General features: G+C 29.9%; 1 protein-coding gene across 1 annotated transcript in view; it reads left to right on the forward strand.

Moving 5' to 3' along the window:
- LOC129958946 (putative defense protein 3) overlaps nucleotides 1–25516 on the forward strand; it is a 50160-nt gene extending 24644 nt beyond the window's left edge. The window contains exons 2-3 of the mRNA XM_056071700.1: nucleotides 19842–20061; nucleotides 25429–25516. Coding sequence (XP_055927675.1) covers nucleotides 19842–20061; nucleotides 25429–25498 — 290 coding nt within the window. The 3' untranslated portion in view covers nucleotides 25499–25516. The remainder of the gene's footprint in view (nucleotides 1–19841; nucleotides 20062–25428) is intronic.
- The last annotated feature ends 2214 nt before the right edge of the window (nucleotides 25517–27730 follow it).

A 27730-nucleotide genomic window follows, 5' to 3' on the forward strand; every position in this document is an offset into this window, starting at 1 on the left:
GTAAACACAAATGACTGATTTCTTCAAAAAACAGTAGTTTTACAGTTATGCTTTTGTAATTACATAATACATTACAGTATTAAAACAGTACATATGTATTAATTTTTCTGTGTATCCTTGACGCCTTTCGTAAGTACAAAGCACTTTTCTGTTTTCATTAACAAAATGCATTTTAGGTTAGTTTTGAGTGATATACTAAAATAGTAAGCGTTAGTTAAACATTTCCTGCTATTTATTTTACGTTTTATTGTACATAAAACGATTTTTCAAAGTTGGAATGACTGTTTTCTCTTTTGCTATACCCGTTTTTAGCTTTTTTCGGATTATCCGCGATTTTTGTTATCCGCGGCGGCCGCGCCACCCAATTCCGCGGATAATCGGGAGTGTACTGTATTAACAATTATTAGGATTTTTAGGTACACTTTAAGGTTTTATTTGAATTTTTTCATTGCTCTTATTAATTATTCTTTTTTTATTATCTTTTAAGATATTAAATAAATTCTTTTTGTTTCATATTTGTTGTCGTAATTTTCATTCTTTTTATTTAATAGTCTTGCATGCATTTTACAGTTTCATATTAAAAAATCCTTTAACCGTTTATGTTTATGTATATTCATTTTCAAATGTTCTAGAACTATCATGCATATTTTATAATTGATTATCGATCGTTTCAATTCATTTTTTTCTTTTCATACCTTTTGGAAATGAACATAATTGGATTAGGAATAAATTATTTCCCAAATAAAATAAATTTGCCATCATCTTTTTCTGTCTACTATAGAAACTAAATTTGGAAAATGTTTTCATGTTTAAGAACTTATACTTTCATTTGGCTGGCTTGATAATAAAAAAGAAACTGTTATTCAAATTTGTATATTATACAGTTATAACCTATAAAATGTGCTAACCAATATTTGAATATTGCATAGAATGTCTTTTAAAAAGCTCTTTTTTATGCAAAATTTGCCTTTAATGCTAAAAATACAAGATTATTTCCATGCTTCTACCCTAGACAAATAGCCTTTTAAGACCCAACTACACTAATCTCTGCTTTCAACTGCTTACCTCCAAGGCATATTTGACATCCAACATCCCTTGTAAAACATGAAAACTGTTCCGAAGATGAAAGCATTGAACTGCCATCTAATCTGAGGATCAACCTCCCAGAGGGCTGATTAGGTCGGAGGAAATACCTATTCCCTGTCCTTCATAAGGCAAGATTTCATTTTTCATTCCTTCATAAATGTCAAGGAAAAGAAGGCTCAGCTTTCAAATGCAGCGCAGAATAATAGAAATACAAGACAGTCTTGAGGAGGGATCTCTTCCTTAGTTGATTCATCTAATCCGACAATAGAATTGAAAAACGGGGCTCCTCCATTTTGGGCCTATCGGTACAATAAACCTTTATTGATCATCAGGAGCACCGTTTGAAAATTTTATTGCCATTGTTATATTCGTAAAATGAGTGAATATTTTTAAATGATTCAAGAAAAATTAGATTTTATCTTCGCTGAAATGTTGAGGCGCGCATAAAAGGGTGCCGAGATATTTTTTTAATTATATATATCAGCGCTTTTATACTTCCTTTCTGTATACTTCATATACGAGAAAATAATATAATCTTTAAAACGATTCGAAATCTTGAGGAATATCCATTTCGGATCTTTTTTGAGACTGAAAAACATGTTTTTTAATTATGATTGTCTGTCCGTGAACATGATAAACTCAAAAACAAATTGAGGTAGGCTGATGAAATTTGGCATCTTGTTTTAACATCAAATTCGTAGAGCTCTAGTAAATTTTGGTAGAAATTCATTCAGAGGAAGATTGTCTATATTTTTGAGTGTCTGTAACAATGTTCCCATGGTATTGAAAAGTTAAATTATTTTCATATAGGAGTCTTTTCAAGTGGCTTTTTGTAGTATAGTCACATTTAAAATAAAATCGCGTTATTATACTTTGTGATTTTAAATAATAATTTAAATGAATTGGAAATATGTTTCTTTCAGGAGCTTTTTTTAGAGTTAGCTTTGTATTATTATTAAAAAATATAATCTTGTAGTCCCAGTGGTCTTGAGATAAGGTTTCGGTTCCGAGACTGGAAAATTCTAGGTTCGAGCTTACACAACGGCTCTTTAGTGAAACCGGGTGCGCATTAAATCCAGCATCGTCCGTTAAACTTCCTCTCGTTAATGTGATAAGAAAAATTTATAGAGAGGGGATTCACCCGACTCCTGAGTATTGTCCTCGTCCTCTGATAGGGATTCAAATCTTAAGGTTTCATTCCAAACTAACCCTGATGATTCTTTCCAACGGAATGCCGCTGTAATTATTCAAGCAACAAAAAATGTAATATAATTCTTATCCTAGGTTCGTTGATTTGATACTTCAGCGCTATCGGAAATAAATTTTATTGATGATGAGAAACAAATTATTGACTGAAATTTATTAAAATTGAATTTTTGAGTATTTTCAAAAATAGCGAATATTTTAAAAATGCCTGCGATAAACTATATATATATATTTTTTTGTCTCTTCACTTGAATATTACGATGCAGATAGAAAGAGAGCACGAAAATTTAAAAAAAAAAAACTTTTAAAGCTCATATCTCAAAGTTTCGCTGTTACATACCATCACTTGAATATGCCAAAATTTTTCCAAAGTAAATTGGAAACCATAAAAAAACTCAACTTACTACGAGGAGTATTCAAATGAAAAGGTACGAAACGACACTGTGGGTATAAATGAAGACCTTATTCAAAGTATACACCATAGGCCTGAGCACAACGATCCCATTGATTAACGAGCCGAAGGATTCCTTGTTCCCAGAATTCTTGTGGCCGTGACGAGACCCAGTCCTTCCCAATGTCCTTGTGTTCGCAGTCCGAGTTGAAGCACTTCCCTTTCAAATGTTTTTTCAGGGGAACAAAGAAATGAAAATCGCAGGGAGACATGTCCGGGCTGTAGGGCGGATAGTCGAGCTGCTCCCACTTGAACTTGGTCAGTTCCGCGTGTGTGACCCTGGAGACGTATGGACGCTCGTTATCATAGAGCAGAGCCACGCCCTGAATGGCTCCGGTCTTCTGTTCTTGATGGACCTGCGTAGTCTTCGGAGTGCCTCACAGTACACATCGGAGTTAATGGTTCTGAAAATCATCTGAAAGTGAAGTGCTTCAACTCGGATGGCGAACTCAAGGACGCTATGAAGGACTGGGTCTCATCACGCCCACAGGAATTCTGGGAACAAGGAATCCTTTGGCTCGTTAATCAATGGGATCGTTGTGCTCAGGCCTATGGTGTATACATTGAATAAAGTCTTCATTTATACCCACAGTGTCGTTTCGTACCTTTTCATTTGAACACCCCTTGTACATCCTTATGTTCAGGATTACAGAGCTGATGTAAAGTGAGGGAAAAGGAAATCTATTTAAATAAAAAGAAAATGTGTAGCAATTACGCATTGTCAAAAAAAAGGCTCAAATTTTCGTTAATGCAATCCATACTTTTCTTTTTATTCACTGTAAAATAATGAAAATGCATTTGAATATCGTTAAATCAACGGTTCAAATAAATTATTTTTCAGTTCTCGTAAAAACTGAGACTTATCTAACTGAGAAAAATAGACATTTTTCTTTGAGAAATAATATAAGAAAATATAATTATGTTTATTAACAAAATGTAGTACAAATAAAATCAAACATTGATAATTCAAAATGTGGACATGAGGCAAAAAGAGCTCCATTTTTAATGATGGTTTTAACCTTCACTTAGGATCCCATCACATGATTAACATTTATTTTTTAAATTTTCTATATTACCGCTTTTAAATTATTCTTAGAATTCAAATAACTGATATATTTATTTGCATAGTTATAGTAAATCTGTGGAAACCTTCATGTATCTTACGAAATGAAAGAAATCCCATGTGAAAGGGAACAAAAATTAAGATTAGTTTTCATATTAAGAGTGAAATTAATTTAATTTATATTCAGAACGTTAGTTTGTTTTTGAAATTAAGATTTTGAGTAATATTCATTGTTTTCAAATTAATGAAGAACTGATTCTCTCAGCAAATAAAGAATGTGTAACATTTTCGTGCTCTGTTGAGCAGTTGATTTTTCAGACTCAAGAGTTAAATTAAAGTATAAGATCATTTTTATTCAGTAACAATAAATGGTTTTTATTAAAAAGAATCCACATTAACCCAAAATTCTATATCTACATTTCTTTTGCAATTTTAGTTTCTCGTATATGAAGCTTACAAAAAGAAAGTATTTAATCGTCAAAAAATTCGATATCGAAATTTTTAAGGACCTTCACCTTTTGACCTCTCTGAGTTCGAAAACACCGTTTTTGGAATGATGTTTCTGCCAGAGGGCACGGGCAGTAGTAGCCTGGTAGTAAATCTAGGTTTCGGAACTGGAGGGTTTCAGGTTCGAAACCCGATTCCACCGAAGAACTCGTGTAAGCGGGTCTGGTGCCAGTCGGGTGAAATGTCCTCCCGTTAGTGTGGTGTGGAAGCTTAGAGAGGTGGTTCCAGCTCAGGTGTCGTCCTTGTCACCTGACCGCGGTTCAAAATGGCGAGGTCCGTCCTAAAACAACCTTACTTTTGCCTTAAAACTGGACGTTAATATAACTAAATTTAAACTTAAGCCTACGAGCACGATAACTTAAAAGTAAAATAAGCTAGAGGGATAAAATGTGGCATGTCGTCTTTATATTAAAATTACCAATTTCTGTCAAATTTTGTTCGCAATCCATAACTACTATCAAAACTGTACAAAATAAGTCTGTATAATCGTTCGCATACAGATGATCGTTATAAGTACAATGCGCAGCAAGCTAGATGGATGCCAATAGGTCCACACAGTTTTAACACCCGGATTTTAAATGTGTATAAAATTTTTAAACAAATCATTCATCGACTCTCTGTCTGTTTGCTTATTCGTGTATATATGAACTCAATGATTCAAAATCGCTGCTTAAATGAAATTTGATATATGATTATAACATCAAAATTATAGATATGTTGCATTTTTTTTTCCAAATCAATCAACTCAAATTTATAATCTTTCCCTTCACTATATGACAAAACTAAATACGAAATGTGCTATACTCAGTAAGCTGGGGGTAGATCTCTGCCAATGGTTAAAATATTATAAAGGAGTGCATAAGACACCAAAAGCTAATATTTGCTGTTTAAACTCAGCCCAAAACCTTGTCAAATGCTCTTTAGAATTAAAACGCACATTAAGGCCACTCATCCCGGTTGAGTAATTTCCACGAAACTTTCTGGCATACCCTCTAATAAAGGTCTTATTCCCTCTCCCATAAAATTGTAATCTTGCGAAATTCCGCAAATGACTTGCTTGACATTGGCAAATAATAGCTACGAAATATAAATTATTGGCGCGAATGTATTATTTTTACTGAATCAAATGTGTGAATATGTTTCTGTACGCCTTTTTTTTTCCGATCAATTGAAATGAAAATTTCACACAGAACTATATTTATCAGTATAAGATCACATACCGAGTTTTATTGGATGTAGTCGTTCGTTTTTGAGTGATAGTGTTTACATGCATGCAAAATTATAGTCTAACAGAAGATCAACTCCTCGACAGATTTGGTTCCAAATTGAATACGGTTCTATATTTTTGATGATTAACCTGTGTACAAAATTTTATATATGTAACTCTTTATGTTTTGTAGTTTTCGAGTTCACTTGTTCCATTCAGTCAGACTTTCTTAAAATGGATTCCATTCAAAATTTGATAGGAATATACAAATTTGAATTGAAGTTCATGTACCAAATTTTATCCATCTAGATTAAAATAATTTTGAGTTATTGTATTCACAGACAAACAGATATACATAGTTTCAGATATGTGTTTTTTTAACTCAAGGAGTTCTGAAACGTGGAGATTCCTCAAAATCTCGAGTGCATGTTTTTTTTTTTTTTTTTTTTTTTTTTTTAACAATTACAATACTTTCTGTATACTCCTTATAAAGAAAGTAAAAAAAAAATCAAATTTGGTTTGAGGAACAAACTTTGTTCGTTAATTTTTCTACTTTTTTTTACATATTGTGCGCTAAACGAGTCAAAATCCATCCATGGTTCATTTTTCGCTCTCATTTGTATCCATGGCGTTTCTAGACTAACAGCATTATGAGAATGCATTTTAAAATTAAAAGAAAATATTATTTCAAATATAATGGGCGAAATAATTATGGTTCATCTCTTGTTCTGTAATTCTGAAATCTGTTAAGTGACAAGAAGAAAAAATGATGCATCATTTACTAGTTTTTATCGTCTAAAATTTATTCGCCCTGTTTGCAAATTAAGTCTAGAAAAAGAAATTTTCTTTAATTGAAGGGAAAATGTTATATTAGGTTAAACTAAATAGACTTTATGAATCATTTATTCTACATTCTCGAAATACCATATGTTTAAAGAGTAAAGATAAGAGCGTTTTTTATGATATTTGAAAGTTAAAAAAAAAAAAAAAATCTTTTTACTATGGTGAAATAAACAAACGATGCACTATCTGATCTATAATTGTGAAATTTCCCTTTTTAAAAGGGAATAAAATTCATGTGCAGTTATTTTTTTTTTTCATTTAAATTTATCCACATGTCCATATAAACTCTTAAATGAAATATTTTAATATTTAAAGAACACAAAAGGTGAAGAATCTTAAATGTAGTGGAGTGAATAAACTTGATTCATTATTTGGTGACAATAAGCCGCGGTGGCCTGGTGGTAAGGTCTCGGCTTAGGAACCGGAAGGTTTCAGGTTCGAGACCCGATTCCACCGAAGAACCGTCGTGTAAGGGGGTCTGTTGCACGTTAAATCCGTCATGACCAAACGTCCTGCCGCTGGTGTGGTGTGGTGAGGGGGGTGCCAGCTCCGGTGTCGTCCTCGTCATCTGACCAGGGTTCAAAATTACGAGGTCCGTCCCAAAATAGCCTTAGCGTTGCTTCAAACGGTACGTTAATATAACTAAACTAAACTAAACTTGGTGACAATAAAGTTGAATTAAAATTGATTTACTTCTCTCTACATCCTATACATACCCATACTCTGCCAAAAGCCTTGAAAAATAAACCTAAAATTAAAATAGACTTATCAAATATGATTGACTCAACAATCTTAGTTAATTATTCAACAATAACATAAAGTAAAATAAGACCTTAGATAAATTTTGTCCAGACAAAATCCTGGAAAGGAGTCACTGCTTTCAAGTTTCCCAGTAGCTTAGAAAAAGTTTCCTGGTCAAATAGAATGAACTGAACAAATTTAACTCGTTAATAGACACCAAGATAACCAAATCAAAATATACTGAATATCATTATTTTCTTTCTAAATTCTGCTCACACCGTATCTAAATGAAAGCATTTCAAAAATTATTTATATAAATTCTTTTAATTAGCATAATAGTGAATGAACATGATTCTTTATTCTGCAGCACAAAATTACCGCAAAATACATTAATTACTAATTTTTGCTGTCTAAATTTTGTCTATACGGGCTCATTCGAATCCCTGACAAAAAAAAAATAAAAACATTTTAAAATTCCGAGAAAAATATTCTTTCAAATATGGCGGACTGAGCCAACTGGGTGCATTACTCTGTATTGTGTTTTCTTCTTTCCCGTTTCAGTTTTTTCGGACAAATAGACAGATGTTGTGATTTCGTACGCGCAAAAGGATGGCCGACATACGGCAGGAAGAGTCCACCCATATCCATCTTTGTAAATGGCCAAGAACTGTTTCCCTATTCAATACATTACTGCAGCAGGTTTTACTCTTCCAAACTGTACAAGATTTTCTCGAAAAAGGGAGAAAGAAAACATAGATTTATTTATTTATTTTTAGTTCTACTTTCCTGTTTTTTGTTTTAGAAAGAAAGAAGATACTTAAGCGTATTGTTTCAAATGAATGATTGAAACTGCGTTAGAGCTATGCAAGTGATTTTTTTTTCTGTGTGGTGGCCTTTCTTTTTATAACTCTATTCTTGAGATTTATTCCTTTATTGGTCAGTTCTTTGGGGTTTTTTACTTTTGCGCGCTACTTTTTAAGAAGGAATATTTTATCTCATTTTTCGCTTCGTTTATGCTTTTTGCTGATGCAGCTACACGATCTAGTCAAATATATGTCTGGTTAGGATTTATTGGTATATCACTATAATTTTCTTATGTAATTCGCTTGCAGAATGTTTTGTTCTTTTTTTTATATGGAATGCATCATTTATGCGGTATGATTTAAAATGCTAACTCTATGACAAAAGACGTTTCGTCAACAGAAGAAATATATCTATATTTTTGACTTAGAAAGAAAATTTGCAATTTCAATTTATAAAAGGACTTACAATCTAGATGAATATAAGTGTGGTTAAAATCTATAGCGCAAAAGACTATAGTCATGCTTAGTAACGATTTCTTTCTTATAGACGGTTTTTTTGTTTCATAAGGGATATACTGGGTAATTTCAAAATAACTAATAATAATTATTTTTAAACTTACTATATTTCAAAAATATGAAAATGAACAATACGTCATAAAAATGGAAACATTTCTATGTTCTTTTCGAGCAGTTAGGGAAGTTCTAAAGCATGTCTTTTTGTGACACATTTACGGAATTGTCCATTCTCCACCGAGACGCTGGAACAAGTGATTGTTCCGAGACTTTTATTTTTTTGAAATAAATGTAATGTTTAAACATAATCAACTATGTAAAATCTTCTAAAAAATTGGTTGTGCAATATTTAATTTATAATTAGGTTGATATGTTTATATCTTTGTTCAGTTTCTTTTCATTACATTCAGCATAATGTTTGATCTCCTTGATTGACACTAACAGCCAAGGTCGTTGACTGCAGAATGCTCTAATGGGCCAGGCTTTTCTGCTTCTATTTTCGTCAGAGACAAGCGATGAAAATTTCTGGTATTCTAAAATGTTCTGCTCGTTAGCTGCCATTTTAAGTTGTGCAATGACGAAAATAAAGTTCCTCTTTCCTTTCGTTGCTTAATTTGCGAATGCGTTTACTTTTCATCAGGTCGCTCAAGAAGAAAAGAAGACGTATGGAAGCAAAATTTTAAATTATATTTCTTCTTCTCCCAATTAGCATTTAAGAATTCAATTTATGTTTTTAAATTTATATCATTTCAAAATCCAACAATTATTTGGCAATTAACATGTAATATTAATATAGTATAAGTTCAAATGCTAAAAATAAAAAAAAATTCTCATAAGCGGAAGAAATATGTAAGATCTTTATTTCTAACTTAAGACGAAAAACATTTTTTTTTTATTTTAATAAATAAATAAAGTTGCAGACGATGAGAAGATTTCTATATTGAAACATTTTATATAAAATAATCTTTCGCATTAAAAATAAGGTTGTAGACAATAAAAAAAGATTTTGCTTGTGTTTTATATGAAAGAATCTATTACATTAAAAATGTTATATATATTTAAAAAGAATTATTTTTCCTGGCGACTTATGATTCTTGCGAGTGCTATTATTAAATATATTGTTTACTCTCTTCCTTTCGATGTTATAATACATAGCCTTCAACAGCAGCGTTGATATGTGATAACTTTAACCTTTATTATAATTTATAATAGCTATTATAATTGTTTTGAAGCATAAGATAAGTGGAAGTTTATTTACATAATTAGTAAATAAGCAATAAGACATTTTAATAGAAATTTGATATAATAATAAGATTATAATTTGAAAAGCATTAATTTCAATAAGTAACTAATTTTAATTAACAAACAACATAGAACATTGTCATTATAAAAATTATATAATCAAAACTTCAAAATCAACATTATGTTATACAAAATTCTTATCTAATGGGTTCAAAATTTTTTCGATTATGAAAAAAAATTATTTATTTATTGACTGAATAGATAGTAATATCTTAAAGTAAATCAAGTGTCTTAATAAAATTGATGATTAAAAGTGCAGATATATTTAACAAACAAACATTTTAGAAATAAAAACAGAATTTTTTTAAAGTTTTTAGTCATCACTTCAAATTAACTCAAATAAATTCGAATTACAGACGATATTTAAACATTACCGTAATGGAAGATATAAAAGATTAGATTTTAAAAAATTCGGATTGACTAAAAATATTATTTTATTTAAATTTAAATCTTTATTTTAAAAAAATATTTTATTTAAAAGTAACATAAAATCAAGCATTTCTGACCAGAGAGAAATTTAAGCCACTATGGGAGTTTTATAATTTCTTTAAATTAATCTTAGTTTATCTCAATATTATTTTCAACGTACAAGACATCTAACCAAAGGAAAAAAAAGACATATTTTGCTTCCATCATCATGAAGATCAACATAATCATTCTTCAGAGTGCAATAAAACTTCCAATATGTCGAATTTCTTCGAAAGATAAGAAGTAATTCTTGTCCTTTCATTATGCTGGGCTCCACATAATCAAAAACATTGTTCAAAAGCTTTTTTTTTTCTCTCGTTAATAAAAGAATGCTTTAAAAAGACAGCGGAGATAATAAATAACATGCTTAATTTTAGGGTTCGATGATTTCTGGAATGAACGTGACCACGTTTTTAATGAGTAAGAAATTCTATTCTCTGGTAAGCTACATAATTCCATCGAAAGTTTAAAACCCAATGATAAACTGTCGCCTTAATATATTTATGATCTTAATTTGATTTTGCCCTGTAATCATCATGCTGTAATAAAAACAAAAATACTGGGTAAATATTACTCTCAACGCGAAAGAGAATGTTCAATGACTTTTTTTTTTCTTTTTGTGAAATTTTTGTGTTATAATTAAGAAGAACATACATTTTTTCAACTTTAATTAATTGAATTTCTTGCATGTCAAAATGCTTAAAAATTGGAAAACTGACATGGAAAAATTAAAAAGGAAAACAGAAATTCATTTAAAAGACAAGGCAAATATTGAGGATGAATAATTTCTCATTGCAATATAATAAATCTCCTGTATTGAAGCAATGAGATTTTAATTTCTGCTATCTTCTGTTTCATATTCATTTTTATTCAAAATTTGTTATTAGATTTGCATCAAACGATGAAGCTGTGGAACAATTTATTGTAAATTAAAACGCTTCAAACGCTTTTATTTTTTGGAATAAACTTTTAAAACAAATATATAAACTGAAATAATTTCAATGTTTGTTTTAATAAATAAATACATTAGTAATAGAATGAACTCATGCTCATGTGATACACGTCCAACGAGCAGCACCACTTGAAATTGTAATCCATTGCACATCTTGTAGGAGGGAAAGGGCTGCTACTTCAAAGCAAACGTGAAACGAAGTGCAATTAGACATCACGCCAAAGAAAATTGCACACGTTTAGATGTTAGATGATTTGCACAGTACCAGTTATCTTTTATTATGATGTCACATGATACAGCTCTATTAATGGATTTAATCAATGCAATTATAAATGGCTTAGGAGTAATACTCATGTATATTCATTTATGAACAATTCCTTTATATTGATATTCATAGTTATTCAAAACAATTGCGCCAATTCCGAATGATGTGCATAGGCATTCAAAACAATTACGCCAATTCCGAATGATGTACATAGGCATTCAAAACAATTACGCCAATTCCGAATGATGTGCATAGGCATTCAAAACAATTGCGCCAATTCCGAAGGATGTGCATAGGCATTCAAAACAATTGCGCCAATTCCGAATGATGTGCATAGGCATTCAAAACAATTACGCCAATTCCCAATGATGTGCATAGGCATTCAAAACAATTACGCCAATTCCGAATGATGTGCATAGGCATTCAAAACAATTGCGCCAATTCCGAATGATGTGCATAGGCATTCAAAACAATTACGCCAATTCCGAATCATGTACATAAGCATTCAAAACAATTACGCCAATTCCTAATGTTATGCATAGTTATTCACATCAGTTGTACCGATTCCAAATGACTACAATTTCCTCATAAATAGCTATGGAAACAAAATTTTGAACCCAATAAGAAGAAAACTTAAAAATTTGCTTACTTAATTATTGTTCTATGTGATTTTCCTTGGTCAATCGCGTAACATCCGTTCGTAGTCTATTTCATTACCATCCGAAGCTTTATCTAGGTGTACATTCAATTTGTTGACTGTTATAAACAAAGTAGGCATTAAGACAGAGTCTACGAAATATCAAAATGAAATAAAGATGCAAAAAATAATTTCAGAAGATTTAGATAACCACATGGAAAATATGTATGTGGCAATCGAGCGCGTATTAATGACTACTAACATGTTTCACGTTGTCTGGCATCGAATCTACCGCATAGATGTTGGTTATGCGACCAAGAGAAATCACACTGGGAAATTATTGCTTTCGAAAGAAAAATTGTGTTCAAACTTATTTTTTTATCGTTATTTTCAAATAAGTTATAACCGGTGCATTGTTTGTAATCGGTGCAATTGTTATGAATGACTCTATGTAAACAGTATCACAATCCGATTACTGTTGAAGAAGTTTGTATTGACTCTAGTTTTGAATTGACTCTAAATAATATGTAGATTATTTTTATAAGTATAATTAAGTAATTTCGAGATAAATTTAATAGAAATTATTCACAAGAAATCAAGTCTTGAGAATAGGAAGTGCGTTTGAGCAACGCTATATTAAATTATGCAAAAATTATCCATACATCTCACATTAGTCTTAACAATTCCCATCTTGGTATCTTACTCCAGATTGAAAAAAAATCGATTTTTAATAAATTATATTGAATTATAGAGATTTTCCTTTTTTTATAATTAAATACTCCGTAATAAATAAGATAAACATCCTTTTAGAGATTTCTTTTACAAAAATATATCTTCTGGAGAATTCTCCTAAAGATATTTAATTTTAAAAAATTTAAAAAGTAAATCAAAAACGTTTTACGATTCCCGGAATACGATCATTCCGTTTTAGTGAACACTCGCAACTCAGTATCGCAATTCCTTTCATTACCTACACTCTTATTAATTTCCTTTATTTGTCGGCTCTTGATATCATTAATCTTAATAGTAAAGTGGGTAGATCCCCAGGATTGGCAGGGACAACCCATCTTTTTACTCTCTGGACCACCCTCCAAATATCTAGAAGTTTTGGGAATTCTGTCAGTTAAATATATAGTTTTGGTCTTTTGGTGAAAATTGATTTATTTCTACATGCTCTCTCTTGAAAGAAGTACGCTGGAGGGTGAAATAGTAAATACTGAATCAAATATCATTTTAAAATGTGTCGAATAATATATTTGTTTTGATTTAATTTGTTTTCCAGTATTTCTGAATACCAACAAAAATAATACATTTTTACTATCACAATCTCATTGTTTTACTGGGCTTTTTATTTTTAACTCTATTTCCCCTCGGAACCATGAATTAAATTGTGGGAAGATGAAATATCAAAAATAGGAATTATGGTGAAGATTCTGAAAAGTGCTTTCAAGCCACTGGAATAAAAAGCATATCGCCAGTTTTGACCACTCTCTTCTGCTTCTTCATTAGCAATCAATTTAGACTTAACATATGTGGCGAAACAATAGTCAAAACTATCTGTACGGTAATTAAATATCGCATAAATTAGATACATGGGTTGATTGAAACTCTAACCTTTTAATAGAATGACAGGACTAGGAAGGTACTGCAAAAAAGAAGAGAAAAACAATCTACAGGTACATAATATGTGTCCCCCACAAGCATATTACACTAGATACAATCCTTTGTTAGGTAGAAAACAATCTAGATACTTTCGTCCCATTTTGCTTTTTATCACATTGTCTTTTTATTTCTCATAAACGAAATATAAAAAGAAAAAGTATTGTAATCGTCAAAAATTTCGAACTCGAGATTTTGATGAATCTCCTCGTTCCAGGCATAAACATAGTTCAAAAACGCTTTAAGCTAGACTGATAAAATTTGGTATATAGACTTTGCACTATATTTGTAGATTTTGTTCAAATTTTGAACAAAATCCGTACACAGGAAGTCTGTGTGTTCAGCTTTCTGACAAAAATGAACACAATAACCAGAAAACATAAAGGGATAGTAAAAATTTTGTATGCAGGTAAGGTATCTAAAATGTATATCCGTATTAAATTTGAAATTTAAATCAATCAAGTAGTTAACTGTTTGTCGGTCTGTAGTTTCGCATGCATGTAAATATGATAATTCTTAAACGCAGACTTTCATAAATGGAATTTGATATGTGATCTTCTAAAACAGAACAACTACTGTAGTTACATTTTGGTCTCGAACGGTTTGGAAAAACGTATCCAAAGAACATATTCAATTTTCTATTATTTGTATATTAACCGCATGACGGCGTTTAATCAGCAAAGATTGTTCTCCAAAAGACCCTTTCGTAACTATTGTTCGCTAATGACAAGCATCGATATTCTTTACTATACTATGAAGTACACAATTCTCACGTGTGGGTCTCTGAAAATAAATATCTGAGCACTCGTGGCATTTACAGATTTTCCCAGGGTCACCTTTTTTATGCAAGGATAGGGAATAACTTCTTTATTAGATAGTATCCGAGAATGTTTTGAAGAGGTCATTCCAGTTGTTTATTATAGTAAGCACATTGCGCACTGAAGAGGCTTGCATTTTCACTCACAGTATGAGCTTCGAAAATAGGAATGATCTAATTTTTTTCCTTAATTCTAATATAAAAGAAGAAATTCCGTAAATGAAAATAAAACTATTGTCTTATTGGTGATCATCGTATTTTTCTTATTCATCTTATTTCATTGTATAGAAAACTTTAACTGGTGCTTGATGTAGTCATATTCGGATGATTAAACTGAAATATTAAAGTCTAGAATAATTTTGATGTAGAGATATAATTGTTTAATTCTTTTGTTGTCTCAAGTTTTCCTCGCCAAATTGAATAATACACATATTGGAGTAAAGTTATCCTCGGATACTCCAAATTCTAGCTTTGAATATCATCTCTTTTGATTTCGTATTAAGATCCAATTTGACTTTACAGAAAAAAATGTTTTTTCAGTCCAAGGTTTTTTTATTAAGTTCTGATTCACAAATTCCAAAGAAAAATATCTAAGTCTTCTCAAGTAGTTCTAAAAAAATGTTCCTTTGTGATTGCGAAAAAAAAAAAAAATATGCAGAGTTAGACACAGTAAAAAAAAAAAAAAAACAGTTAAACACAGTTAAAAAAAAATATGCAAAGTAAAACACAGTACATTTATGCCCTGTTTTCACCACTAAATCACTGATGTCTTAGTGCCCTCGTGTTCCTAATCTTTGGGCATCCTAATCTTAGTGTAGATAGTTTTACACTATTGCCAAATTATACCTCCCTGCATTTGAAGAATGGATTGATTTCTGCAATGGCAAAAACGAGAGCAGGCTTTTAAAATTAAAAAAAAAAAAGAATCGTTTCTGAGAATGATACGAAAAAGAGGCTAAGGAAGGATTTTGTTGTTCTTCTTCAAAATTTATGTCTGGAAAACATATTTAAGATCGTTTCTAACTGAAACTTAAAGGGTGAGCTTTTGTAAAGGTATGTTGAACCTTGATATTTAGGATAAATATGATAAGATTTAAAAATTGGAAATAATTGAGATTTGGGAGGGGGAGGGGAGGGGGAATCTTAAAAAAAAACTCAAATTAACTTTGCAGTTAAATGAATGAACCAGGATAAAACATTTGAAATCACTTAAGAATGTTTATGGGATTTAACCTCACAAAAAAAATTTCGAAAGGACAAAATAATAATACCTTGACTTTATTCTGATGGAAAATAAAAATTCTATTTTTAAATGAAAGTACAAGGATAAAATAGTTTTTGAACGAATTAATTAAACAGCTTTTGATAAATAATCTTCTGTTCTAACATAACCATTTCTTTTTTTTTAGATGCTAATTAAAGAAATCCTGGATTGCAAACACTCATTAAGCGTATTATGCCAGCTTATGATAGAAGCATTGGCAGATGAGTTTTTAGGATTGTAATTAGTCGCTTGGTGAAAAATATTCTTTTTTCTATTTTATCATAAATTATTCATTTCTCAGTATGCTCTTGTTTTAACTCTTAATGAGTTAGTTCGTTTAATCGGATAGACATATTTGTGAGCTTCTTTCTTTTCTCTGCATTAAAAAAAAAATTATGAACAAATCTCTTTTTATGATGACTAGAAAACTAAATAAAAAAAAAATTAACATAATAATAGAAAAAGAAGCGATAGAAAAACCTGAATATTCATCACAGAAGTGATTAACTGATTTAAATCTATTTCTTCAGATTAAAGTTTTTTTGCTGTTGTTGTTGTTGTTTTACAAATTTAATCCTATGCTGCATAATTTTTTTTAAATAAAACTTTAGTAAATCTATATAAAGAGTATAATGAATGCAGGAAAAATAATTCAATAAATCAAATTGCCTGATTAATTAAAATCAATTAGTTATAAAATATTTCTTTTTTAACTAAAACCTCTCAGTCAAAAACTCTCCTACAAAGCAAATGTGTAAAAATTGAATAATGCTATTAATTGATTTCTAAATTAATTAAAAAGGCAAATGGTAATGACTCAATGCACAGGGTAATGTAAACTTAGAATTGATATGAGAATTTTAATTGAAAAGTAATACAAATATCTTATCTTGTAAATTATTCATGCCTCGAAATTCCTAAATAAAGAAGCAAAATGTCAAGGTCTTTTTTTTTCTTTGTAATTTTCTGTTTAATCTGCAATTTTTAAAATGTAACGGATTATTTGAACAATTTATTTACTATCCCACATTTTATAATTTTATCTGTGTAAATAAATCAAATGCTTTAAATAAATGTAAATAAAGAAGAGTATTTGTTTAAATGATTACTATCACTCCCAAGCGATTCAACCATCAAAAATAAGTTACAATATAATCTCGGTTCTTTTTTAATCCTCTGCTGAATAATTCTAGTAGATTTAGTGAGGCTACCGCCCTCTATTGGTGAAATTTTGAACTACATTTTTCTCTTTTAAAATCTCCATTCCTGACTGGCGAGCTATTTGCCCATCTATTATTTTATAGGAGAAAAAACTCACTTCCATTTCAGCAAGGATCCTAAAAACTTATAGTTTATAAATTTAGATTATTGCTTATTCATATAATTATAAGTGGTTGTCAGTTTAATTCTTATTGATTTAGCATGACTTTAAATCAAACATCTTTCTCACCATTCAAAGCTTCGAAATTCAAAAAGAAAAAAAAGAAAAGTGAAAGTAGCAACTTTCTTCTTTAATCACCCCTAGCTGATTCATTTTCGACGTTTTAAATATCATTCTTAAAAACTAGAAACAAAGAAAACCGTGAGAAAATGAAACTTCATTGTTTGACTATAGGTTTTAGACCAGTGAAATAACGATTTTAACTAATATTTCATGTTTTAATTCTGTGCCTGTTAAAACCAATATCCTAAAATTTGAACTTAACCATAGTATTGAAATATCTGAATCATACTTGATAACATTAAATAATACAAAAATCGTATTATTTAACTCCACTGACGTCACAGTTGTACGGCTAGTCATCGAATTTTAGTCATCTGAAACTGGAATATAATGTCATCTCCTTTCTTTTCCATCCTATAAGTAATGGAAAAGAGCCCAAATTAAATTGGCTCTATACACTTCATGCAGGTGTGTCGTGGCCGGTTGTCTCAGTTTTTTGTTTCTCAAATCTGGTGTTTTTATATTTTGTTAAATCTAGACTCATTGTCCCCTTTTAAATTTTTTTGGAACAAATATATCATTTAGAGACTAATCATATTACTGTAAAGACAGAAAATAGAACAAACTTGAATGCTGATAACCCAAATGATGAGCAGATTATGAAATATAATTCCTTCTCTCTAAGATAGAGACACTGAATTCCTTATTTCAGAAAATCAACCTTGTTGGCTTAGATAAAGATTTTCGAGAATATTTATTAAATAGTTAAGAAGCATACCGAAATTCTTTATATTCCATGAACCAATCTCTTCCTGTTAATAGTTCTTTATATCCTAAACTTGTTATTACGCATTCTTCGAATTCTATTCTAATAGTTAAACGGTTAAGCGAAATACCATTTTCTACATAAGAATATCTTGATAATCATGTAGTGTTGTTAGTAGTTAGCAAAGAAAAGTAATTCACATTATTTAATTTCCCACCCCTTCAGCTCGCCCCAAAAAATTGAAACCGAACGTAGCAATTATTTTTTAAATGCTGAGCCTTTAAAGGAAACAAAAAAAAGAATAACTTTGTAGAATAACATAGAAAAAAATGCATTGATTGACATATTTTTTAATATTTATATGAAATAATTTGAAAATATCTGTACATACAAATATGTATGAGTATTCCATTAATATTCTGAATTTTTATAAATTATATTAGATCTAATAATAATAATAATTAAATTATATTAGATCTAATAATAAATTATATTAGATCTAATATAAATTATATTAGATCTAATAATAAATTATATTAGATCTAATATAAATTATATTAGATTATTTCATAGCAGATCGTAAGATTTTTGAAATAAGGTTGCAATCATCCTTAATCACAGATCATGAATTAATTAAATTACGTAATGGAACAGGGGGATCTCCACAAAACTTTCTCGCATACTCTCTAATAAATGTACTTGTGTAATATTAACCGTATGCCAATGGGAAACAATAGTTAGGAAAGAGCCTATTAAAATGCAATGTTTGACAATTTATTGCTGAGAAACGGTTAATGGAAAATACCAAAAAACCAAGCGTATATTTTGGACGGCTTTTTTACTGTCCGATTAAAATCAAAATTTGATACAGAATTACAAGTGTATACAAAATTCTATATATTTATTTAAGTCATTGCATTTATATGCTTGCATATTTACAATCTTTTGGTGGATTTGGTTCCAAATTTAATGCATATCTACAATTTAGATGTTTAATCTGTTTTTCAAAATTATCTATCTAGCTCTGATTATGTAGTAGTTATCGTGTTAATTAACATTCGGACAGACAAATTTCCTTTTGCGGATTCCGTTCGAAATTTGATAGAAAGTTTTAAATTTGATATTAAGTCTCTATACCAAATTTCATCTATATATTTCAAAACCTCTTCAAATCATCGCTTGCACAAACAGACTGACATAATTCCAAAAATAATGTTGGAGAGTTGAAGGTGTCTGAAACGTAGACATTCGTAAAAATCCGGAGTTCGAATTTTTTGACGATTGCAATTTCTTTTTGCGTATTTCGAATACGAGAAAGTAAAAAGTAATATTTTCTACAGAAATCTATTATAGCAAATTGCTACATAATCAAAATCGTAAATTATCACGATTTAGCACATAGATTATTTGAATGACAGTTTTCGTGATCACAAGAAAGGCGAGAACTGAGACTGACTCTTAATGAGTATCACCGATTATTGTACAACCCGTCTTGTAGAAGTTACAATCCGTCATGGAAGTGAAGGTAAATGGATCCTACAACATTAATGTATCTACAAGGGAAGCGAGAACCAACCAAAATACCATTAGCGTCTCATTCCCATATCTGAGGTGTCCGCAGATATTAACTCGATACGTAACAACCACTACAGCAAAAACATTGGAAATTTGAACTTCAAAAACACTGTTTTTTCGTAAAATGAGTTTATAGAATTACAATAGTTTTTGTTTGATATTTGAAAATTCGACTTTTTTATAACCTTCTACATTTTGTAAGATTCTTAATCTTTTTTTCTCATGTATTGTTGTAACATCATATATTACTAATGTGACTTATTTCCCAATAGTGAGCATACAACGAGTGGATCCGGATTCTACATTCGAAGGTTTCATGGTCCAAGCGATTGATAAAATATCTGGAAGATTTGTTGGAAGGTTTTTGGATGCCGAAGGTCTTCATCTCCTTGACGAATGTTCTGCTGTAATGCAGAATGACAGCAAATCAAAAGCAAATGTCCAGCTGGCCTGGGTGGCACCATTAAATCAACGTGGTGATGTAATATTTCGGTAAGAAGTTTTTGAAGCAATTTTAATGAGATCTGTAATAATTTCTTTTAAAAATAATATTGTCTTTTTAATTCAGAAGAAAAAGTTATGTTTGTACATATCTGTTTGATCAGACCATTTCTTATAGCTAACACGTCTTTAATTTATTCAACTTCTTTCGTATTTGTAAGTTTCCTGACGGTAAAGATTGAATTTAGTGATCAATTTTTGACTTATTTGCTAGAGAACTAGAGCTTTGAAAATCTGTATAAATGTGTTTGAAAAAAAAACTGCGGTGGTAATGCAATATTTTAATGTTTTCAAAACTTAATTATAATACTTAATTATATATAATATTTTAATACTTAATTATTAATTAATCAATTAATTTTCATTAAATTCTCATTCCATGCCAGGAATAATCTTGAATAAAAATTTGAGAAAAAAATTATTATAAAATTTCATATTAATCATAATAATTTTGAGCTCAAAAAATAGTAAGTGTTTAGTAATTTAAAAAACCCCTATTGTTAGAATGTTACCGTTAAAGTATATAATGTAGTTATTTCATAGAATACCTAGTTATTCCATGAAATAACTGATCGTGTCCGTTAAAGTGTGTAATATGTTATTAATCTGACACTTTAACTAGTTATTCTATGAAATAACTAGGTATTCTATAAATTAACTAATGAGAGACAGTTAAAGTGTAAAATAAAGAATTTATCTAAAATGAAATTAAACTAATGATAGACAATTAAAATGAAAAAGAAAGCAATTTATCTAATTTATGCAGCGTATAAATGGTATTTATGGAAACGTGCCCTAAAAGCATTTGTTACAACAAGGATTACTAAAATGACACTTGGAATTACAAAGAACATTATTTCTAAAACAAAAACATTTTTTTATTTCTAAAACAAACAAACAAAAACATAAATGCAGTAGGAGTGGAAGATAAAAGTATTTGTCGTGCGAGATATATGATATAGATTATTTTACAATTTTCCTCACACATGTACGACTTTTGTAGCACCTTTATGTTTTTGATAAAATAATTAATTTTCAATCTAGAAGATTTAACAACAATAAATTTTTATTATTTTTATGAATAAATTTTAATCAATTTTTTAAAACTTCCCTATCGCAGGTGAGAGCCAGAAATATTTTTATCTGTGCTCCAACCATCGTAACTTGTTCTCAATAGCCCCATGTAATGTTTAATGAGACATAACTTATTTTATCAATCAAAAGATTAATAAAATAGCTATAAAAAACAAAAAGTTCTGAAGCCCATAGAAAATACTGCATCCGTATTCATAAAGATTTATATTTAATTATTCAGCAAGAGAAATAATTAAAATAATAAGTTGTATGAGTTTATTAAATTTTATCTTACAGCCAATTTTTTTAAAAATAGATCTAGTCTTTTTTCGGGGGAACATACTTTATCCTATAAGCTAATAAATAAAAAAGTGAGTTTTTTTTTTTTTTTTTTTGCTTAACCATTGTTTTGGAGTAATATATATATTCTGGATGTTTTTAAAACCTAAGAAGTTGGAAGTTGCAGAAGTTGGCATTCCAGATGTAGTGGGTTAGGTGTTGTATAATAACCGTAACCTAAAAATAATCTGCATCTTTACTATAATAATTATTATACATTTATTTACAACTTTGATCACTCTCAAATTTAATATTTTTAAACAATGAAACTAGTTGCCATTGTTGCGCCGACCATCAGTTCTCATATTATGCAAGCCAGCTGCTTATTCTCTTCATGCATGGAAGACGTGCCGCCATCTAGTGATAGAATGTTTTACTAATTGCTGCACAGTATGAATAAAATACGACACTTATAGCTAATGCTAAAAAACTGATATTTAAAAAACAAAAACAATATTAAATAACAAATTTTAAGTTGTGTAGGCATTTCACTTATTTTCTCTATGCTTATTTCATGTCCACAGTTAATAACTACAATCATCATTATATAAATTAACATTTTTTCACCCTTTTTAATAACATAATAATTTCTTTGACATCGGAATAAAACAATATTACCTCTTTCAAGTATATCCTACATATTTAAAACTGAAAATCAATCGATTATTACTTTGCAGTATTTGTTCCTATGATTCATTTTCTGAAATCTGGTAATAGAGTATTTAATTAAAGAAACATCTAGCAAAATGCACCCCCTATTATGGCACACTTCATACCTTTTGCTGTAGAGGTACAGCCTAATATCAAGCAAAATACCGTCACTCACTTTAACAAAAATACTTAACAATTTAAAGTCGGGTTCATATATTAAATTTTTCGTGTTAATTAAATATAACTATTTAAGCCAGAAAAATACCAGAAATTAACCTAGGACTTTATTGCGTATTAACATCATAGCGCTATCGTTATTTAGAGTTTTATTGGAAACGATTTTACTATCGCGGTTGCTAAGGAAATGCAAGTACTTCAAAAACCGATTAACCTTGCACTTATCTTCAATAAATATCAGTTACAGTATAGCGCAGTGTATTTTATTTCGTTTATTTATTTATTTAATTATTCAATATCTTATTTGTTTGTGAATGGATTGCATAAGTCGTGATAGATTTTGTGTCTGTGAGTGTTTTGAGGACCTTGAAAAATGCACTCTGCAAAGCATTCTAAAAGAAGCGATTCGAAATCAGTTGATAAGTTTAGGTGGGTGGGGGGGGTAATATTTGTCTTTCAGTTTGTTAAAAAAATTCATAAAACTCATAAAACTTTCATATTGATGCCTTGTCAATAAAACTTTTTTTATTTAATAAAATTGAACAAGTGGTATGTTTATCCTTCGTAATTGAAACACAAAGACATGAAAATAAACCAGGCAACTCAACACCGTAAGTAATGAATGTTCACTTTTTACGTTAAATGTTTAATTGTTCAGAGATGTGTAAATAGTGATTATGTATATATACTAGTGAAACAGAATATTCAGAAATATTCCCTTTAATAATCAAAAGTGCATTTTGCTCTACGAAACATTCAACGCTCAAATTCTGAGTAAAAGTAGAAACTGCAAAAGTAATCCAGAACCACATAGGAACTGCTATGAACTAGAGAATACATGCAGATGCAGTAATGACAAGTCAACTATTGGTAAAAATTCCCTTGATAGTATTTTTTCCGTGAACAGAACTGTATGCTTGTGTTCCAATTTTCCAGCAACTATTTTATATACTTACCATTCGCAATTATACACGATTCACTGAGTGCATGAATTGACGAAAAATATCAAAAATACCTGGCATTCCGATGACACTTTCAGCGATGATGGAGATTCTTGCTGAAGTTGCTAGAGGGTCACTGAATTTACTCAGCCAACGCCACCTAAATTGTGTTGACTTAGCACCTTCTAGCTGCTCTAGTTAGCGTTTCCAACCATGCTTTCCTGTATAATTTTGGTTTGTTTTAAGTTTCCTATCTTCCTTTACAGATTATATTGAATTTTTGAGCAACCTATAGAGGGCGATTGAATATTAATATACTGATAGCTCAATAAAAATCAAAGAACTTTTTAAAAATATTTCATATATTTAGGCAATTGTTTAAATATTATAAAAATTTTCAGAACTTAATTTGTAAAATTCTCCATGAAATAACTTTTAATTTCTATGGTTTTAATTATTATCTTTTTCCTGGAGAGTCTTGCAGATGTTACACAACTAAACAATTAAGTTTCCCTTTCCTATACGGAAATAATCAATTTGTTCTCTACAGAACAAATAATAAATTGTTCTTTGAATAGCCATTTATTTTCTAAGCTTCAATGAAGAGTGAGTTTTTTTTTAATCAATTCCATTTTTACAAATAGTTTAAAAGTTTTTTTTAATTTCATTTGCAAATTTTAGTAGAATGTGGATATTGTTGAATTCGCTTATAACTCATTTTTTGCAGTGAGAACATTTATCTATAAAATAATTATCAAGGCCATGCACTAATCACAAAAAAAAAGAGAGAGAGAGAGAGTTTTTGGTGGCATCTTGTAAATTATCATTCTTTTCGGACAAAGAAGTGAAAAAATTCGTGTCTAAATTCATCATAAAAAAAAAAATTGAAGTATTAATATGACTGGTTATCTATCCCATCTTTGCATCTGCTTTTCACTCTTGTTTCCGAAGTATGTAAAATATTCTATTGTCTTTAAACACAATAACTCAGCATTATATTGAACGAGGTGAATGAAACTTGGTATGTGTTTTTAACACCAAATTGTATATTTGAGTCAAGTTTTGTACGAAATCCAGTCACAGAAAATTTGTTTGTCTGTTCGAGTACAAGTGAACATAGTAACTAAAAAATTTAGAGAGCTAGGTGGATAGAATGTGGTATACAGATTTAGCAGATTTAGAAGTTAAGGTATAGATCTATCGCAGGATTGACCTCTATTGCCTATCTACCTTATTGGACTTTATCATTTCAAGCAAGCAAACGCGATAACTCAAATAGGCAACGACTTAGATAAATGAAATTTGGTATGTTAATTTGTAATTAAAGTTGTAATTTTATGTCAAATTTTGTTTTTAGTCTGTCGCCAAAATGATTTCGTTTTTTTAGCACAACGAAGCACAAAATGCTCATATACGGAACTCTGAAAATAAAAATCTGAGATACCTTGGATAACCTTGCCATAGGTTCTACTCTTTTTACGAGGGGTGAGGGAATGATATCTTTATTAGGGAGTGTGCGAGAAAGTTTCATTTAGACCTCTCCCTCTTGTTTTTCCAGAAAAGAAAGAGTATTTTGAACTTATTTTGAGAATGAAAATGGTTTTAAAATATATTTAATTATTTATAAAAACCATGGTTTTCATAATGATAGCAATATTCTACTGCACGGTGTGCGATCTATTTCAAATTTAAATTAGTACACACATTTTACACGCATCGCACGAGCGTGAACGAACTTCATTATGCGCGTATGAGCAATATATCTAAGTAATTATAGTCTTAAATTAAACTCCGTTACTTATTATTTCAATTTTTGTTATTTTTTTAAAGTTTCTTTACTAATGTTTTTTCAGTTTTTAATTTTTTCCCCCTTTACCACTTGGTTAAAGTAGCACGGAAAACCAAATCACGCTTAAAAAAGTAAAAATAGCAAAATGTTCATATCCATTTATTTAAAGCTTCATTGATTATTAAAGAGTGAAAAATTATTTTCTTATTCTTTCTAACCTATCAAAGTTTCTAGTTTAGATAATTATTACTGTGATTAATACCGATACATTATAACAAAACTTAAGAAATTTAAATGTGTTTTCTTACAAGGAAGAAACAGGTAAAAATCTTAGAATTATCTATATACATTATATATGAAATTCTCATACATAGTTTTCTCTTTCAGTGGCACCGTTATTGAAAAGAAAACGAAGTATTACGATGGTCTAATATCTCGACTGGAATCTCCGAGATAATAAAATGTTTGTTCTGTGTGATAACGCCTTTTGTTCTCATTTCATATCAGAATCAATACAACAGCGAGTTAACAAAGAAATGTTTATTACACATACACATATACTTTCTCTCAATTTCTATGATTTTATTTCAATGAATAAGACATAGGTTTGTTCAAGGAGTTTCTCACGGAGAAATTCGGAATTCAACGTATAAACTGTTAGGGGAAGTAGAAAATACAAAACTAGCCAAAATCACAAAATTGCCGAAAACACCATCGTATGAGCTAGAGGATACTGCTTAACAACTACGCAATTATAGTTTAATGCTATTCAAATTAAAGCTCTGATGGCTTAGGGGAACATAGAACAATTACAAGATGGTAGACGAATGCACCTTGTTTATTCAGTAGTTGAGAGGGCTTGCAGGGCCCGACTTAGCCTAATTGGGGCCCAGGACAAGAACTTCTTTGCCCCTCCCTATATTTACGAAATATCTATTTTCCTAATAAATCTATAAAATATAGATCTTTTTATGTTCATACGATAGATTAATGAAGAAGCTAACATAAAACTGACGAATTTTACACTGTATTGATATTTTGTTTAAAAAAAGTTTGTTAAAGAAAGAAATCTAAAATAAACTATTCAATTTGGTGCCCCCCTCTTCTGATGTGGGGGCCCGGAGCAACTACCCCGTATGCCTCTGTCTTAAGTCAGGCTCTGGGGCCTTGATTATATGTGGAACTATATGAAATCATTCATGTAATCAAAAACATCATCATATATTTTCACATCCAGACCTTCTGCAACACATGCATGAACACGTACTGTCAATAGTAAAATATCTCCACATAAAGGATGTTTTCAGTTATTAGATTGTCATTTTTGCACTATTGCGAATTCTCAATTCATCTGAATGGCGTCTCCGGTCGTAAATTTCTGTTTAATTGTCTCATTTTCATCTTTTCCACCACCCGGACAGTTTGGAAGCTGAGTTTTTAATCACCCTATATATCACACTCACATTCAGTGCTTTTTTTAGAAACTTAACTAAATAAATTAATATCTCAATTAAACCTTAATGGTTTGTTAAGTTTTCTATTACTCTAAATATGCAAAATTACACTGCATCTACACCCTACTATGTGTCTTCGTAATATGCTGAAAATTCGACAATAAATTGGTATAGTAATTATTGATACTGAATAATTTGCTAATAATTTAAAATTTACCAATTGGTAAACAGTTTTTGTCGTAGTTAATTAGTAGCATGAGATACAATTCAGATTTCATTCAGCAATTTTAACTAGAAAAACAGATGACATAATTATATATAAATTCTCGGTTTAATCAGCTATAGGTACACTTCATTTATCTTTTATATCTGATCAATATTTTTTTAAAATTTATCTCAATAATCAGACGAGCTTTGTACAATTAAGCAATGTTCTTTTGTCACTATGTAGAAAGTTTCGTAAATATAATCAGGACAGTATGCTATTTAATAACCTGCTTTACAAAGAGCATATTTGTTTCTTCAATTGCAAAGCTTTACTTAATATAAAATAAATTTATTATTTTTAAAGACTTTTTTTGTTTTGTAAAATCATCCATTAGTTATTAGTATCAAACACGAATATATTTTTGGTTGGTTTTGCCACATTTCAAGTTTTGCTTAAGTACTTGAAAAATCTAGTTAATCAAAATTTTCAATACATCTTTATGCACATAGATGCATCAAAAAAAATCGTGGGACTTCTTTAATTGAGGCTTAGATGAAAACTCTCTAATTAAAGGTATATAACTGTAAAACTCCCCCTTCGCACTCGGATATCTCTTCTCAAGTACCTTTAAAACGGTGCATCATTTTGACATTTTTTTTTTAAATTTGATTGTTAAAAATATTTACATAGTAGTAAGATGTAGATTAATTTTTCGGGTAAATTGAACTTAAAACAATTTAATATATTTCAGAGCAATAAACAAGTCTTTATATTAGATGAATAATTATGCGTCGAATTACTTTCCCGAGTGCAAAGAAGTAAAAACTTTTTGGTCTTAACAAAGAAATCTTTATTTTTTTATAGAAAATGTTTCATATAGAAGAAATACCAATTTTTGTCGATATCTGTTAGGGGTACAGTATAAAAATTTGTCATATCTGACTTATTTTAATTAAAACTTTCCTCTGAGAATTGTTAAATAAATAAGAGATTAAATTAAGCAATATTCTACACAATTTATGGTTAC

This window comes from Argiope bruennichi, chromosome X1 (genome assembly GCF_947563725.1).
Source record: "Argiope bruennichi chromosome X1, qqArgBrue1.1, whole genome shotgun sequence".
Taxonomy (NCBI): Eukaryota; Metazoa; Arthropoda; class Arachnida; order Araneae; family Araneidae; genus Argiope; species Argiope bruennichi.